General features: G+C 39.4%; 1 protein-coding gene across 4 annotated transcripts in view; it reads right to left on the reverse strand.

Moving 5' to 3' along the window:
* The window catches only part of TP53BP1 (tumor protein p53 binding protein 1), a 66,189-nt gene that overhangs the window by 16,069 nt on the left and 35,153 nt on the right, over positions 1-14,967 (reverse strand). For 3 of the 4 annotated variants that reach the window (XM_060005114.1, XM_060005116.1, XM_060005113.1), the window contains exons 16-18: positions 13,216-13,308; positions 7,993-8,476; positions 4,279-4,431 (exon numbers count right to left, since the gene is read on the reverse strand). In XM_060005114.1, coding sequence (XP_059861097.1) covers positions 4,279-4,431; positions 7,993-8,476; positions 13,216-13,308 — 730 coding nt within the window. The remainder of the gene's footprint in view (positions 1-4,278; positions 4,432-7,992; positions 8,477-13,215; positions 13,309-14,967) is intronic. The other variant, XM_060005115.1, reaches the window with a different exon arrangement.

The raw sequence follows: 14,967 nt of genomic DNA on the forward strand, positions 1-14,967 counted from the left end.
TATATGTATTTTTTCACATCTATTTCCCTCCTCTCAATCCCCACTACCACTGTCCTAATTTGACACTCATTGCCTCTTGTCTGAACTATGCCTCTAACCCCTCCCATTCCAATCGTTACACTGCTGCCAATCGGACCTTTCCAACATGCAAATCTGAGCATGTCATCCCTTTCCCCCAAATTCTTTAAAGGCTTTCCATCACACAAAAGATAAAAATCTAAACTCTCTTCTATGATATACAAAGCCTTATGCTCTGGGCCCCTACCATCCTCAAGAGCACCCTCTCTCACAATTCCCTACCCTACCGTCCTTATCACATTCTAAATATTCATTAAGCATGCCATGCTGTCTACATATTTACAAACCTTTTCATTCTGCCTGCAGCGTCCTTCTCCCCTGCCCTTCAATCTCATCTGCCGCACTTTGAGCACTACATCTTCTGTGAGGCCTTTTAGTCACCTTCAGGTAAGCTAGCAGGCTCTGGCCCCTCTTTCTAACACATCTTTCCATACCTCTACTACAGCAACCACAAGTTCTGCATTTGTTGCATGTCAAGTGTAAATAAGCTCCTAAGAGAATAGAGACCCTGTCTTTTTATCTTCTTAGTCTCAGTGCCCACCATAGTGCTAGGAACACAGCAAAAAAGAAGCTGCTGGTAAATAGATGAATAAAATTTTTAAAATATGATAAACAAAGGCTACAAGAGATGAGGGAAGGAAAGTTCCCAGAATCCTCTGACGTCAACCTGTCCACCTTCACACCTCTACACATCTTTGGGCTGCCCACCAAGTGTACTGTTCCCACATCTGTGCTCTTTACTTTCTGCCTCTGTGCCTTTGCTCACCAAGCCTTCTTTCTGTATAGAACACCCTTTCCCTGTATCTCCCAATATCTAAAAGCTTCAGTGTCCAACTCAAGTACTTTCTGGCCCTCACCCAGAAAGGCTTTATCAAAATTCTCTTCAGACATGTTTCCTCCTCTTCTGAACTACTACACACACCTTCTGTTTGACACACATCCCTTTCACTCTTATGAGACAGCACAATGTAGTAGTTAGGAATGCAGGCTGTGGAATTAGACTGCCTGGGATGAATTCTAGTTCCTCTGTTTATTAGCTTTGTAGCATTAAGCAAGTGATTTTAACTTGCTATGTCAGTTTCTTGAGTGCAAAATGGGAATAACAATATCCACCTCACAGCTTAGTTGTGAGAATTAAATGAGTTAAATCACGTAAAAGTCCTTAGAATAGTGCCTGGCAGAAATAGAGACACAGATGTAAAGAACAAACGTACGGACACCAAGGGAGGAAGGTGGTGGGGTGTGATGAATTGGGAGATTGGGATTGACATGTATACACTAATATGTATAAAATAGATAACTAATAAGAAACTGCTGTGTAAAAAATAAATAAAAATTTAAAAAAAAGAGTGCCTGGCATATAGCTAGTGCTCAATAAATGTTATTTGCTATTACTATTTTATTTAATTATGGCAAGTGTTTCCCAAACTATGTAACATAGGTGTATAATACACATTACTTTAAAAAATGCTGGGCTTCCCTGGTGGCACAGTGGTTGAGAGTCCGCCTGCCGATGCAGGGGACACGGGTTCGTGCCCCGGTCTGGGAAGATCCCACATGCCGCGGAGCAGCTGGGCCCATAAGCCATGGCCACTGAGCCTGCGCGTCTGGAGCCTGTGCTCCGCAAAGGGTGAGGCCACAACAGTGAAAGGCCCACGTACCGCAAAAAAAAAAAGTTCAATAGTCAAATAAATTTAGGAAATGCTGAGTTACACAATAAAATAGATTTTTAAAAATATTTATTCATTTACTTTGGCTGCGCCGGTTCTTAGTTGTGGAGTCTCTGTTGTGGTGTGCGGGATCTTTTAGTTGTAGCATGCGGGCTCATAGTTGTGGCATGCATGCAGGATCTAGCTCCCCGACCAGGGATTGAACCTGGGCCCCTGCATTGGGAGCACGGAGTCTTACCCACTGGACCACCAGGGAAGTCCCAAAATAGATATCTTTACTGGAGGGCTTCTTAGACCCTTTAATGTAATATGCACTGTGAATCTCCATGGTGGGGGAGGGGGCAGTTACAGCACTAGGTGTTTTCTCAAACTTAATATTTATGACCATGGAACTTTGTTTTCCCTCTCAGAGTATCTAGCAGGCCTGCTGTTTCCAAAAATATACTTTAGAAAGCACCATAAAAAATATTAAATAAAGTAATATGTTTAACACTTAAAACTAGTACCTGGCACATAGTTCAGTGTAGACTACAACAGTTACAAAAACTTTTCATGAAAGCAAATTTTTTCTATAAAGCTGCTAAGCTCACAATTTTTCCAAAATAGTAATAACACTGAAAAAATTTTGTAAACATAAAATTGAAGGTAAATCAACGTTTTAAAAGAATTATTTCTGGAACTTAGTGTATAATAAATAAAGAATTGGGAACTCCCTGGCGGTCCAGTTGTTAGGACTCCATGCTTTCACTGCTGAGGGCCCAAGTTCAATTCCTAGTCGAAGAACTAAGATCCTGCAAGCTGCACAGCATGGCCAAAAAAAAAAAAAAAAGACAATTTCTCAAACTAATATAAAATCCTTTCTGACATGAGGGCCACAATGGCCCAATAATGAACAATAGCAATAATATGTTCCACTTAAAACTATATACCAGTTTTGGACTTCCCAGGTGCCACAGTGGTTTAGAATCCACCTGCCAATGCAGCAGACACGGGTTCGAGCCCTGGTCCGGGAAGATCCCTCATGCCGCAGGGCAACTAAGCCCGTGCGCCACAACTACTGAGCCTATACTCTAGAGCCCGCATACCACAACAAGAGAAGCCACTGCAATGAGAAGTCCACGCACCGCAATGAAGAGTAGCCCCGCTCACCGCAACTAGAGAAAGCCTGCTCGCCGCAACTAGAGAAAAGCCCGCACGTAACAACAAAGACCCAACACAGCCAAATAAATAAATAAATTCATTTTAAAAATTTCAAAAAAAATAAATAAAACTATACACCAGTTTAATTCTCCCTGAGCACAACCTCCTATATGGCTAGCTGGCAGAATTAAAGAAAAGTGCTTGACTAAGGAATAGAATAGCTATGCCTCTTATCAATTACTAAAATGGTTCCCAGATATTAACATATATACCAAGAAAAAAGTGCCAGATCTTTAATTCTAGAAAATCTCTCTAACCTCAGCAAGTATTAGATCTAAACAAAGTCTGCATACAACGTTGTACACTATAACAGTCAATAAACACCAATATTAATGCTGCCACTGGGAATGAGTCCATAATGAATCCTACTAAGAAATAAAGGTTCATCTCCAGGAATTCCCTGGTGGTGCAGTGGTTAAGAATCTGCCTGCCAATTCAGGGGACATGGGTTTGAGCCCTGGTCTGGGAAGACCCCACATATCGTGGAGCAACTAAGCCTGTGCGTCACAACTACTGAAGCCCACGAGCCCTAGAGCCCACGCACCACAACTACTGAGCCCGAGTGCTGCAACTACTGAAGCCCGTGCGCCTAGAGCCTGTGCTCCATCACAAGAGAAGCCACCGCAATGAGAAGCCCACGCGCCGCACTGAAGAGTAGCCCCCGCAGCAACAAAGACCCAACACAGCCAAAAAAATAAATTAAATAATTAAAAAAAAAAAAGGTACATCTCCTACTAACAGGTTCATAACCACACACGAATGGAAACTAAGACCAATGAGTAAAAAATGGTAACATGTGAGAAAACAGTGAGAAACGATGAGAAAATACATGCAGCTAAGCAGGGAGTTCTACACTTCATTAGTTTCCACGGATTAAAAATAACACGTAACAGGGAACTATATTCAACATCCTGGGATAAACCATAATGGAAAAGAATATTAAAAAAAAGCATGTCTCTATGTGTATAACTGAGTAACTTTGCTGTACAGCAGAGATGGACACAACAGTGTAAATCAACTACAATTTAAAAAAAAATTTTTTTTTTAAACACATAAAATCTTTACACATGAGAGATTTATCAATCTGTTCTTTATAGATACAGAGTGCATGATGGGATTGGTTAAATAAGTGACCAGAGGTCAAACAGCAAACCCATAGTTGGGAAAGACAGAACTCAGAACTCTAGCCCAGTTGTTATACTTTCTCATAAAAGGATTAAAGAAAACAGTGTTAGTAGCTAGTTGTATAGGGAAGAGGGGAGCAGGTAGAGAGCCAGGGTAATTCTTCTATTGAAAAAAATTTGCCACATAGACCCACAGTGTACATTACCTCAGTTACTTTTCTTTCTACCTCTGTTCCGTCCACATAATACACATCTGTGATGACACGAGTGACAAGTGTGCGAACCTCACGAATTGTTCTCATGTGGCGATGCAAGACATGGCCATGAGGGGGCTGAGGCATATCAAACTCTTCCTCTCCCTATGATAAAAAATAGAGAGTCTCACTGCAAACTGTCAGAATCACAAGTCAACTGCTTCATGATGAGCACTGTTCAGAGGTTCCATGAATCTAATGTGATGGAATTTTCCCGTTGCTTTGTTTCTATTCACCTATAGGTAACACTAGGGATGGACCAGCTGTCTAGCCAGAGGCTAGGAAAAGTCTGTATCAGTTTCACCTAAAACAACCTATTCCTGCCTAAATTAAAAGCATAACATCTAGCACTTATATCTAGGATATTTAAGTGAAACTTTGACCCCTAAAAGCACATTGAGACTGTAATCCTTCTGATTTTGTTGCCGACTTGTCAATCAGCATTCAAGTTTACACTTACAACAGGCTCTTCAGATAAAAGGAAGGCATTCTTTAGAACTTTATATAAAGCAATAACATCTGTTAGTCTCAGTGCAGTCTGTTTTTTCTGCATTAGTAAGTAAAAACTACGGTTTATTTATACCTGGAACAAGACACACTGATTTCTCCTAGAATTAAATATGAAATATTTGATCTATTCCAAATAAGAGATTGTAACTAAAGAGTTGAGCTAGTGTCCAGAAACACAGAACATTAGCAAATTAGGATTTCATATCTAGTTGCACCATAATCAGTTATATATTTTAAATAAAACCCTACATTTTTATGACAACTGTTACCTACATGTTTTCTCATAACACCTAGATCACATTTATCCATATCCAAGCCCCTCACCCCCCTTCTACCCCATGGCTCTGCAACTGTGAGAGGAAATGCACACTTTTTTCTCCCACCTTATTTCCCCTATAGTAGACTGATTTTACTTTCTGCAGTCAGTGTCAAGGTATCTAAGTCTTTCAAAAGAGTTATATTTACCACTGCAATAATGAGTCTGGTTTTTTCCTGATAGTGTGGTAGTAATTTACCTAAAGTAATTTCTCTGAATAATTTGCACTCCAACTTCATGTTAGGGGTGAAATATCTACTAAAATTATGTGAATAAATATAAATAAAATAAAATGCGTGGAAACTTATTCAACCAATTCCTTAAAATACTTCTGTATATACAACTCTGGTTAATGAATGGTCAGGGCATACGTCAGTCATCAGGGTGTATCAGAGCCATGGCAGCCTGGACTTCCTGCCTGCACACACAGGGGTCTAAAAGGTTTCAGTGTGCTTTATATGTCCCTGAAATGTGGCCAAAAACCCTCCCTGTATTCTTCCATTACAACAGCCAGACAAATGATCACTTCAAGAGAGATACCTAAATAAACACGTCTGATAGAATAAGAAAGGAGAGAAGGGAAAAAGGGCAGATAAAAAGAAAGTTATGCTTACTCTCTTCAAATAGTCTTCTGAAAAGAAGTTTCTGTAAAGATAAATAGCTTGAGGATCTTGTTATGATTAAGGGAAGATAAAATAAAAATAAAACCGTACTTTCACTTCATAGAAAACCTGGCTCTAGGCCCACTTGACACATAAATGGAAATTTAAGGAATGTCAAATGTAGGCTGCCTATGTTTTTCTCTGAGTACTGAACTGAGTCCTACCCAGACTGCAAGGGATAAAAAAGCACTGATGTTTGGAAAATCTCCATACCGCATTCCTCATTTTCCAACCATTCTTCAAAAGATGGCACACCAACCCCAATTTCTGTTACTGTACCCACCATTTATATTTTTTAATTGCGGTAAAATATACTTAACATAAAATTTACCATTTTAACCATTTTTAAATAAACAGTTTGTAGCATTATGTACATTCACATTATTGTAAAAACATCACCATATCCACCTCCAGAACTTTTTTATCTTTCTCAACAGAAACTCTGTACCCAATCTGCATCTGTATTTTTTTAGCACTTTTCTTTCCTTAGCAGGAGCAACTAGCTCTTAAATATGTCATTTCGCTCTGTATGACATAGTAGTAGTACAGCATAAGTGGTGGTTGTGCTGGTAACAGCTGCAGTAGTAGTAGTTAAAACAATAATAATCAATAGGTTGTAGCAGTAGCCAACACATATTGAGCATTTACTGTGTGTCAGACCCAGTGCTAAGAGCTTTGCAAACTTTATCTCAACTTTCACAACATCCAGATGCTGTCTGACTCCAAAGCCTGAGCTCTGGCTCACTGGCTCCTATCATCATGTTGAGACAGGAACAGAAATTATTTTCCTATTTGACAGAGGGAGAATATGAAGAAGTAAAAGAAAATACAATCTAGTGGCACCCACATGATTGCTGTCTTTAAGATAAACTCTTTTTATAAAGGCAGAGAAACCTAATTACTATGTGGCAGAATCAAACACTTTAAATTAAGGGCGAAAATAAACAGCTGCAAAATAGGGTCTGATGTGCTACAGCCCCTATATCCAAAAGGCTATGCTATTTTGAAACTTCCTGAATTGATAAGGTCTTAGGTCTCAGAGGCTGTGTTACTATAAAAGGCTAATATAAACAGAATTTTTGGAGAGGCATGGATAAACAGAACAAGACTACACAAGTTGTGATTTAAAAACAGAAAAGCAACATAGCATAATGAAAAGAATACCGATTCTGAAGTCAGATATGCTGAGTTCAAATTCCAGTTCTGCCACCTACTGATGGCAAAATCTTGGGCAAGTTACTTAACCTCTCTTCAGCTTGGTTTCTTTACCTGTGAAATGGGAATAATAATACCAACCTCATGGGTTGTCTTGAGCACAATGCTGATATACTGTAGGTGTTCAATAAATAGGAATTATTTTATTTTTATAAAACAAACAACTTGGACCATTCGAATGAGAGGCACATCACTAGTGAAGCTTTCCTAGGCAGATCCCAAGTGAAGATGATCTACCAGAGCAACTGAAAAGGCAATTTAACCACTATTACTAATGAAATTTTATGAACTTCCTCTTGTTAGCATGTACATTACTACCACCACTTCTTACCCACTCAATTTTCACTAGTACCTACACTTCCCTACTCTATTCCCAAGAAGCTGTTCTTCTTCCAGTCTCACGTTCATCAGCCCCAAACCTTTTCTTCCCAGTATGTCTATTCCTAGCCTCTTTCTGCAGTCTCTGGTCACCTGGGGACTTTCCCTGTTAGTGTTCTTTGTTTACAATACTGTGATAAACTATCCTTCATGCTTCTTCTACTCCTTCCTCCTTTACTTTCTACTCTCTCAGTTCCTGGGAACATTGGTTAAATAGACTTGGGGGACAAGCAATTAGCTCTTACGGTTATGAAGGAGGATGAGAAATGATGGCAGAAGGAAAGATTGAATGTAGAAAAGTATTACAGGACCCAGACTATATTCCTGGCTTTCTCTTCCAGTAAAGACCTACTTGACAAACTCTAGTACTATTCCATTTCCCTGAAAGATTATCTTATTGGCTATAGCTACCCATAATTTTCACTACCCTATCCCAATCCTGGATGAATTGTTTTTATCCTTTAAACACTGGTCTGTATAAAACTGTTAAGAATTATCATTAAGTACAAGTACCACAACTTAAATTCTCTGGGAATCCAGAAAGTTGAAAACAGGGCCCCTGAGGTACCCTGTATGTTCTCTCACCTGGCTATGGAGTGACTCTGTATCATCCCCAGGAGCACTGACTGGTTTCTCACCACTCCCCCTCTCAGTCTGAACTGTGGCATCTTGTTTTCCAGAGTTCTGGTCCACTGTACTGGTCCCTTGTTCACACACATTCTTTACAGTCTGAGTTGCTGCTGAAACAGTTTCGGGGACCCAGAGGGAATGCTCTATGGTCTGGATTCCTACGTTATTTTGGCTGGGCCTTTCAATCAAGGCTTCACTAGATTTTTCCTGACTGGTATTCTGTCCTTCTTTCTGGCCTTCTGGCATATCTGTCTCCATTGCTTCCCCTTGAGGACTGGATGGCTCCTGTGTGGCCATCTCCAGGGAGGTAGGAGAAGCAGGGTCTTTGATAGGACTACTGGGCTTCATAGGCTGTTGACTCTGGCTGGTCCTTTGGTCACCTTCTAATTTTCCCTTCTCCTCTTCATCTTGAGTACTTGGAAAATGCAGCAAGTTCCCCCTGAAAATCAAGCACATAAAGAAACCATGTCAAAAAAAGGAAACCATATCAAGCAAGCAAGTGTATACGTGAGTGTGAGTGTGAGTGTGTGTGTGTCAAGGGGGAACCATAATTTGACACTCTGAGATAAGTGGGGAAGGGTGAAAATGAGGTGACCGAGTATATGACCTTACAAGATTTCTCATCATAATTTCACTCCTGTGAAAAAAGAACGGTGCACAGGACTATTCCACCATGATGGTAAAATAGCCATAAAATTTCTTCTCTCCATTAGCTATGAACTCTGAAAACTGACACAGGAAAATAAGGTAAACAAAGGATGCAAAACCATTATTGAAGTCATAAACACTGAAGGCAACTTAGGGACCTACTTCAAAACAGATCAATTAGGTCAAGATGTCTCATTTGGCTTTATTAATGGTTCTAATATTCCTTAAATGACTCCTAGCATTCTAGATACTGTTCATTACACCCCTTGACTAATAATTTTAGGAAAAGAAACCCAATCTATAAAGGAAAGAGTTGTAGGTGAGATTCTATCTTTGCTAGCTATATTGACATTATCTACAACTAACCATTTCAGAATGACTTGGTTCCTCACAGTTCAGGGTATTTCTTTTCATTAGTCTTCCCATTTGGCTATCAGTGATTTATTCATATATCCCACAAGCATTTGATGCATGTCTCCTACAAACCAGATACCATGAAGCCCTGAGGTGCCTAGGAGCTTTCTTAAATGCTCTCAACAATACACCAGAATAAATAGGCCCAGATTAACTCCAAGTGAGCAGGTTACACAGAAACTTGACATTCACATCTTATTCATCTCCACACTTAAAACACTTAACACGGGGTTTAATATAAAGTGCTTAGGGCTTCCCTGGTGGCGCAGTGGTTGAGAGTCCGCCTGCCGATGCATGGGACACGGATTTGTGCCCCGGTATGGTAAGATCCCACATGCCGTGGAGCGGCTGGGCCCGTGAGCCATGGCCGCTGTGCCTGCGCGTCCGGAGTCTGTGCTCCGCAACTGGAGAGGCCACAATAGTGAGAGGCCCGCGTACAGCCAAAAAATAAAAATAAATTTAAAAAAATAAATAAAGTGCTTAATAAATTTATTTTCAACAAAAGAATGTTCTCTCAATCAATTAACTGCAAAAATCTACTTTCAGATTAACTAATTGTATAACTGTGTTCATCATATAGAAAATGCCCGTAACTTCTAACTTTTTAGTAAACCATAAGTTGAATGCATCACTGTACTATAAAAAACAACATACTAATGCATTTTTAGGTTGTGTTAAATATATAATAACCAAAATAAGATAAAAAGAACCCATTCTGAACTGACCATGGAAAAACATCTGGAATGTTTCAGGTCATCATATTTTACAAAGCATAAACTGAGATATACCCAGAAGATAACATCCAGGATGATAAAGGGTCTAGAAACTATGTCACATGCTGTTGTGTTTGGCCAGAGAAAGATGGAGCCATCTAGACAGAAAAAGCTGTCTCCAACTTGGGAGGAGCTCTCACCCTTAGAAGCTGAACTGACCTGGGTAGACAGAAAAAAGAAGCATGAAGAACTCTTTGGGGCTTGCTCTGCTCTGGATCTTGGAGAAGAAAGACAAAAGGAGAAGTCTCTGAGGTTTCTATCTTGTGCAGCTCAGTTTACCAAAACAGGAGATCAAAGTGGGATTTAGAAAAGAGTTCTAGCCAAAGAGAGCCTGGTATGCATTTGGTTGTTAGAGCCTGTGTCTTCTCTGTCAGGAACCTCAACTGAATGGGGATATATGGTCCAGTGAAGAATAGGTAAGAATAAGATCACCAGAAGACAGACGAATAACACCTATCTGGTTTATAAGTGATCATACATATAAATTACTTAGCACAGTGCTAGATACACAGCGGATGCTCATTGATATTAGTTGCATAAGACAAAGTATGAACTAAATACCCATGTTTGAATCTTTAACACATCTAACATATCAACAGCTGAGCAATAATGAAAGTGAGCCAAAAGCTAGAAGGGACAAGACTTGATTAACCATTTCAAGAATTCAATTACCATTGTTCCCCGCACTTTAAATAAGCCTAGACATTTTACCTCAGAAGCTATTTATTTAGTGTAGAACTTCCGAATAGAGTTTTACTTCTAAAACAAAGCTTTATTTTTTTCTTTGTTTTATTTTTGACTTTTTAATTCTTATTGACAAATATTAGGCTGCTTTTTTCTCCCAAACTGTTAATCGGAACTCCTCTCTCTCTAAAGACTAAAGGTATCTCATTGCAACATCAGCAATATTCAGCAGATTCCTGTCAAATACCAGAATTTTGGTATCTATCTTTCTTGGGTTAGCATCAGTCAAATAACTAAATGATGTTCAAATCACAGTCACTTCCCTCCAAGAAACATCTATCATAAAGATGTGGTATATTAATCTCCCAAGAAACAATAAAGAAGGAAACTTCAGTACCAGAAAAGAGACAGAAGAAATTCAATAATTGTAAGAAGGACCACACTTCTCTTTCTTCATTAGTTCCAGCTACACATTCTACTCTGTCAGATTTAGAAACTGATGCAAAGAAAGCAAATTTTAGCAGGGAAAGCCTGGGTAAAATTAATCCAAAGTGAAACATGGAAGAAAAAACCTCCATATTTAATAAACTTCTAACCATTCTGTTTTGAGTGTAGGTCTGTCTGCGGAGGAACTGGAATCAAAACCAGCTGGAGTGCTTCCCTGGTGGCACAGTGGTTAAAAATCTGCCTACCAATGCAGGGGACACGGGTTCAATCCCTGATCCAGGAAGATCCCACATGCTGCAGAGCAACTAGGCCCGTGCGCCACAACTACTGAGCCAGTGTTCTAGAGCCCGCAAGTCACAAATACTGAAGCCCATGTGCCTAGAGCCCGTGCTCTGCAACTAGAGAAGCCACTGCAATGAGAAGCCCGTGCACCCCAACGAAGACCCAATGCAAACAAAAATAAATAAATTAAAAAAAAACCAACAACAACAAAAAACAGCTGGATTCTCAGGCCCTTGTTCTACCAAGGTTGAACAAAAATCACCAGCATCCTAGTCTCTCTATTTTAAAACAGTCTCTAGTGGGAAGCAGCTGCATAGCACAGGGAGATCACCTCGGTGCTTTGTGACCACCTAGAGGGGTGGGATAGGGAGGGTGGGAGGGAGGGAGATGCAAGAGGGAAGAGATACGGGGACATATGTATAACTGATTCACTTTGTTATAAAGCAGAAACTAACACACCATTGTAAAGCAATTATACTCCAATAAGTATGTTTAAAAAAAAAGTCTCTATTTTAAAATAGGAAGGCAATACGATGCGATCAATTAATTTCCTAATTGCTAGGTCAACACCATACCATTTTTGGAATAAAACAAGGTGGCATTTCGCCTAACAAGCCTCCTGATACAACAGAGGATATCATCTGGGCTATCTGATTCCCAAAAATACCAACAAGTTCACATTTAATCATCAGAATGTCCAATAAAAGCACTGACATGTTTCTCTTAAATATTTCTATCAGTAAGGAACACAGAAATTATGTTGCAGGGAATTCCCTGGCAGCCCCGTAGTTAGGACTCTGCACTCTCATTACCGAGGGCGTGGGTTCAATCCCTAGTTGGGGAACTAAGACCCCGCAAGCCACGGTGCAGCCAACAAAAAAAGAAAAAAATAAATTATGTTGCAAATAACACTATTAGGAATATACCTGTTGACAAAACATTATTATATTCCCTAATTACAAAATCATTGATTTCTAGAGATAAAAGATTCCACTTCATAATGATAATACAAACTTATTCCATTGCCATTACTTATTTCCCTATACTAAATATAAGAACCACATATTCCAAACAAGATACTTTTCTAATAGAGAAGAAATACTTTGTAATTCAAAAAATTTTTTCCCACTTCAGAGCTGTTCTAAGAGATGAAGGAGTAAAGAAATTATGGGAATTTTTTAATTCCATCGAGTCTGGCAAACTTTAAATTTGAGATGTTGAACATCTACCTCAGTTTTGCCATATGGGAAATTAAAGAGAAATAAAAAGTCTGTTAAAAGTAAACATTTTCGGCACTTCCCTGGTGGCGCAGTGGTTAAGAATCTGCCTGCCAATGCAGGGGACACAGGTTCGAGCCCTGGTCTGGGAAGATCCTACATGCCACAGAGCAACTAAGCCTGTGCACCACAGCTACTGAGCCTGTGCTCTACAGTCCACGAGCCACAACTACTGAAGCCCACGCGCGTAGAGCCCAGTGCTCCGCAACAAGAGAAGCTACCGCAGTGAGAAGTGTGTGCACAGCAATGAAGAGCAGCCCCCGCTCACCGCAACTAGAGAAAGCCCGCGCACAGCAACGAAGAAGACCTGACGCAGCCATAAATAAATAAATAAAGTTAATTAAAAAAGTAAACATTTTCAAACTAAGTAAAAGGAAATAATCTTAGAAATACAGAATGATATATTTTCATAAGTTTATGAAGACTGAATCATTTTAAATTGCTAGAACTGGCAGATAAAGACAAAAATCTATATCTATAAAATATTTAATAAAATTTCTGACAGCTTATTTATAAATCCACCTAGAATATGTCACAGTCCCTCAGATAAAAGAGTAAGCTCAAGTTCACAAAACAGTAGCAGTATATTCCAGATTTTGCTACCATTTTGTGAATCAATGTAGCGCAAAAGATGCTATGAAAATAATGCTTGCCTGATGGGTACAGAGGGGGACTCCTGACTTCGAGCCTCATCCTCTTGCGGGGCTTCACAGACACAGCTAAACGCAGACATGGTCTTCTGGGGACTAAGAAACAAATTAAAGCAATATACTGTGTTAGTTCTGAAAGGAAAAGTACCTCTGGAAATTATCCTTTTAGGCACAGAGAGAATAAAATCCTTTCTCTGAATCTGAAAAATCTGAATACCAAATATTTGATGACATTAAGGAATCAATGTCAGATTTAAAAGCATGACAGTAGTACTGTGGTTAAGTTCAAAGTAAAGAATTCTTATCTTTTAGAGACAGCATTGAAATATTTACAGATAAAATGATATAATGCTAGAATTAGCTTAAAAATAATCCAGTGGAGAGGAGAGTGCTGGAAGTATTTATAAATGAATCAAGACTAGTCATAAGTTGGTAATTTTTGACACTGGGTGATGAATATATGGTAGTTCATTATACTATTCTCTTTACTTTTGTATATACTTGAAACCTTCAATAATGAAATGTGTGAGAGAGAAATAAGATGGCAGCAAGTAATCTGAACAGTGCCCAGTTACAGACAACACTTAAAAACAGCGGTACTGCTTCACCTAAATGCAGAGGAAGCAGTGATCATTTAAACTGTGCTACGTGCTACAGAGCTTACTTTAAATGATTTCTTATGGTGAACCCAATGGTAAAGTAAATAGTCAAAGATTCTTAAAATCTAGATTCTCATATACAAAATTTGCTTCACAACAATACCAGTGAATCTCATTCCATGATCCACCAATCCAACCCTCTGCCTCAAGTTTTTCCCCTATTTTTCCATCGCTACAGTCCATCCAAAGGATCCAGGAATCTTCAGCAGCATATTCTGTTCTCTCTTAGCAAGCACATGTACAGACTAATAACAAGTTGTGTCGGGTACACAATTCTGTTAAAACCAAAGAGATTTCTTCAACATATCATTAAAGAGTCTTCAACTGAATAAGGATTCAAAGGTACTTATCTTTCAGATTAAATATGCAAAAACTCAGAAAACAACCAATCTCTCTAGACACAGCTTGGTACAAATCAAAGGATTCAGATGGGTCAGAAACTTCCAACTAAGGATCAAATTTAGTCTACAGACAAGCAGAAAATTTTATTTTTAAAAATCCTGATTTCTCTTTACAAATTTAAAGATTTGGCAACAGTAGGTGTGCATGGTAATGACCGGCTGGAAATGAGCAAGGGCTAACCCCCCCTTTTAAATGGGACACACGTTCAGCTGGCCATCATCGTCAACATTTCATGCTCTTGCACCTAGCCTGCGCTTTACTTACGTACAGTACCTGTCTAGCCTGATTTAAGAATCCTCACTTATATTTCAACAACCGCTGGTAGTATTTTCATACTGGATGACTCACGCCAGAAACCAATGAAACAATTCTATTCTCACGGCCACCAGATGGCAAAGCTTACCACCAGAGCCTCAGGATGGGGTCATACTCATCCTCAAAGCATTACAGCATTCATGACAAAGCAAAAATAACACTTCAAGGCTGTAGCTAATTTGGCAGGCAGAAGAGAAAATGGCCTGAGGCTATGGGGGGGGGGGGGTCAGGCAGTGGCGCTGGACCGTAAAAGGAAAAAGGTCTATGGCTATCTCGTTAACCCTGTTTCCTCACCAATAGCAAAAACAATCTCAATCTCACCCACAGAAAAAGAAGAAATGGCACTCCCACATGAACAAAAGGGAGAAAGGGAAACACC

This window comes from Delphinus delphis, chromosome 2 (assembly GCF_949987515.2).
Source record: "Delphinus delphis chromosome 2, mDelDel1.2, whole genome shotgun sequence".
NCBI classification, from domain to species: Eukaryota; Metazoa; Chordata; class Mammalia; order Artiodactyla; family Delphinidae; genus Delphinus; species Delphinus delphis.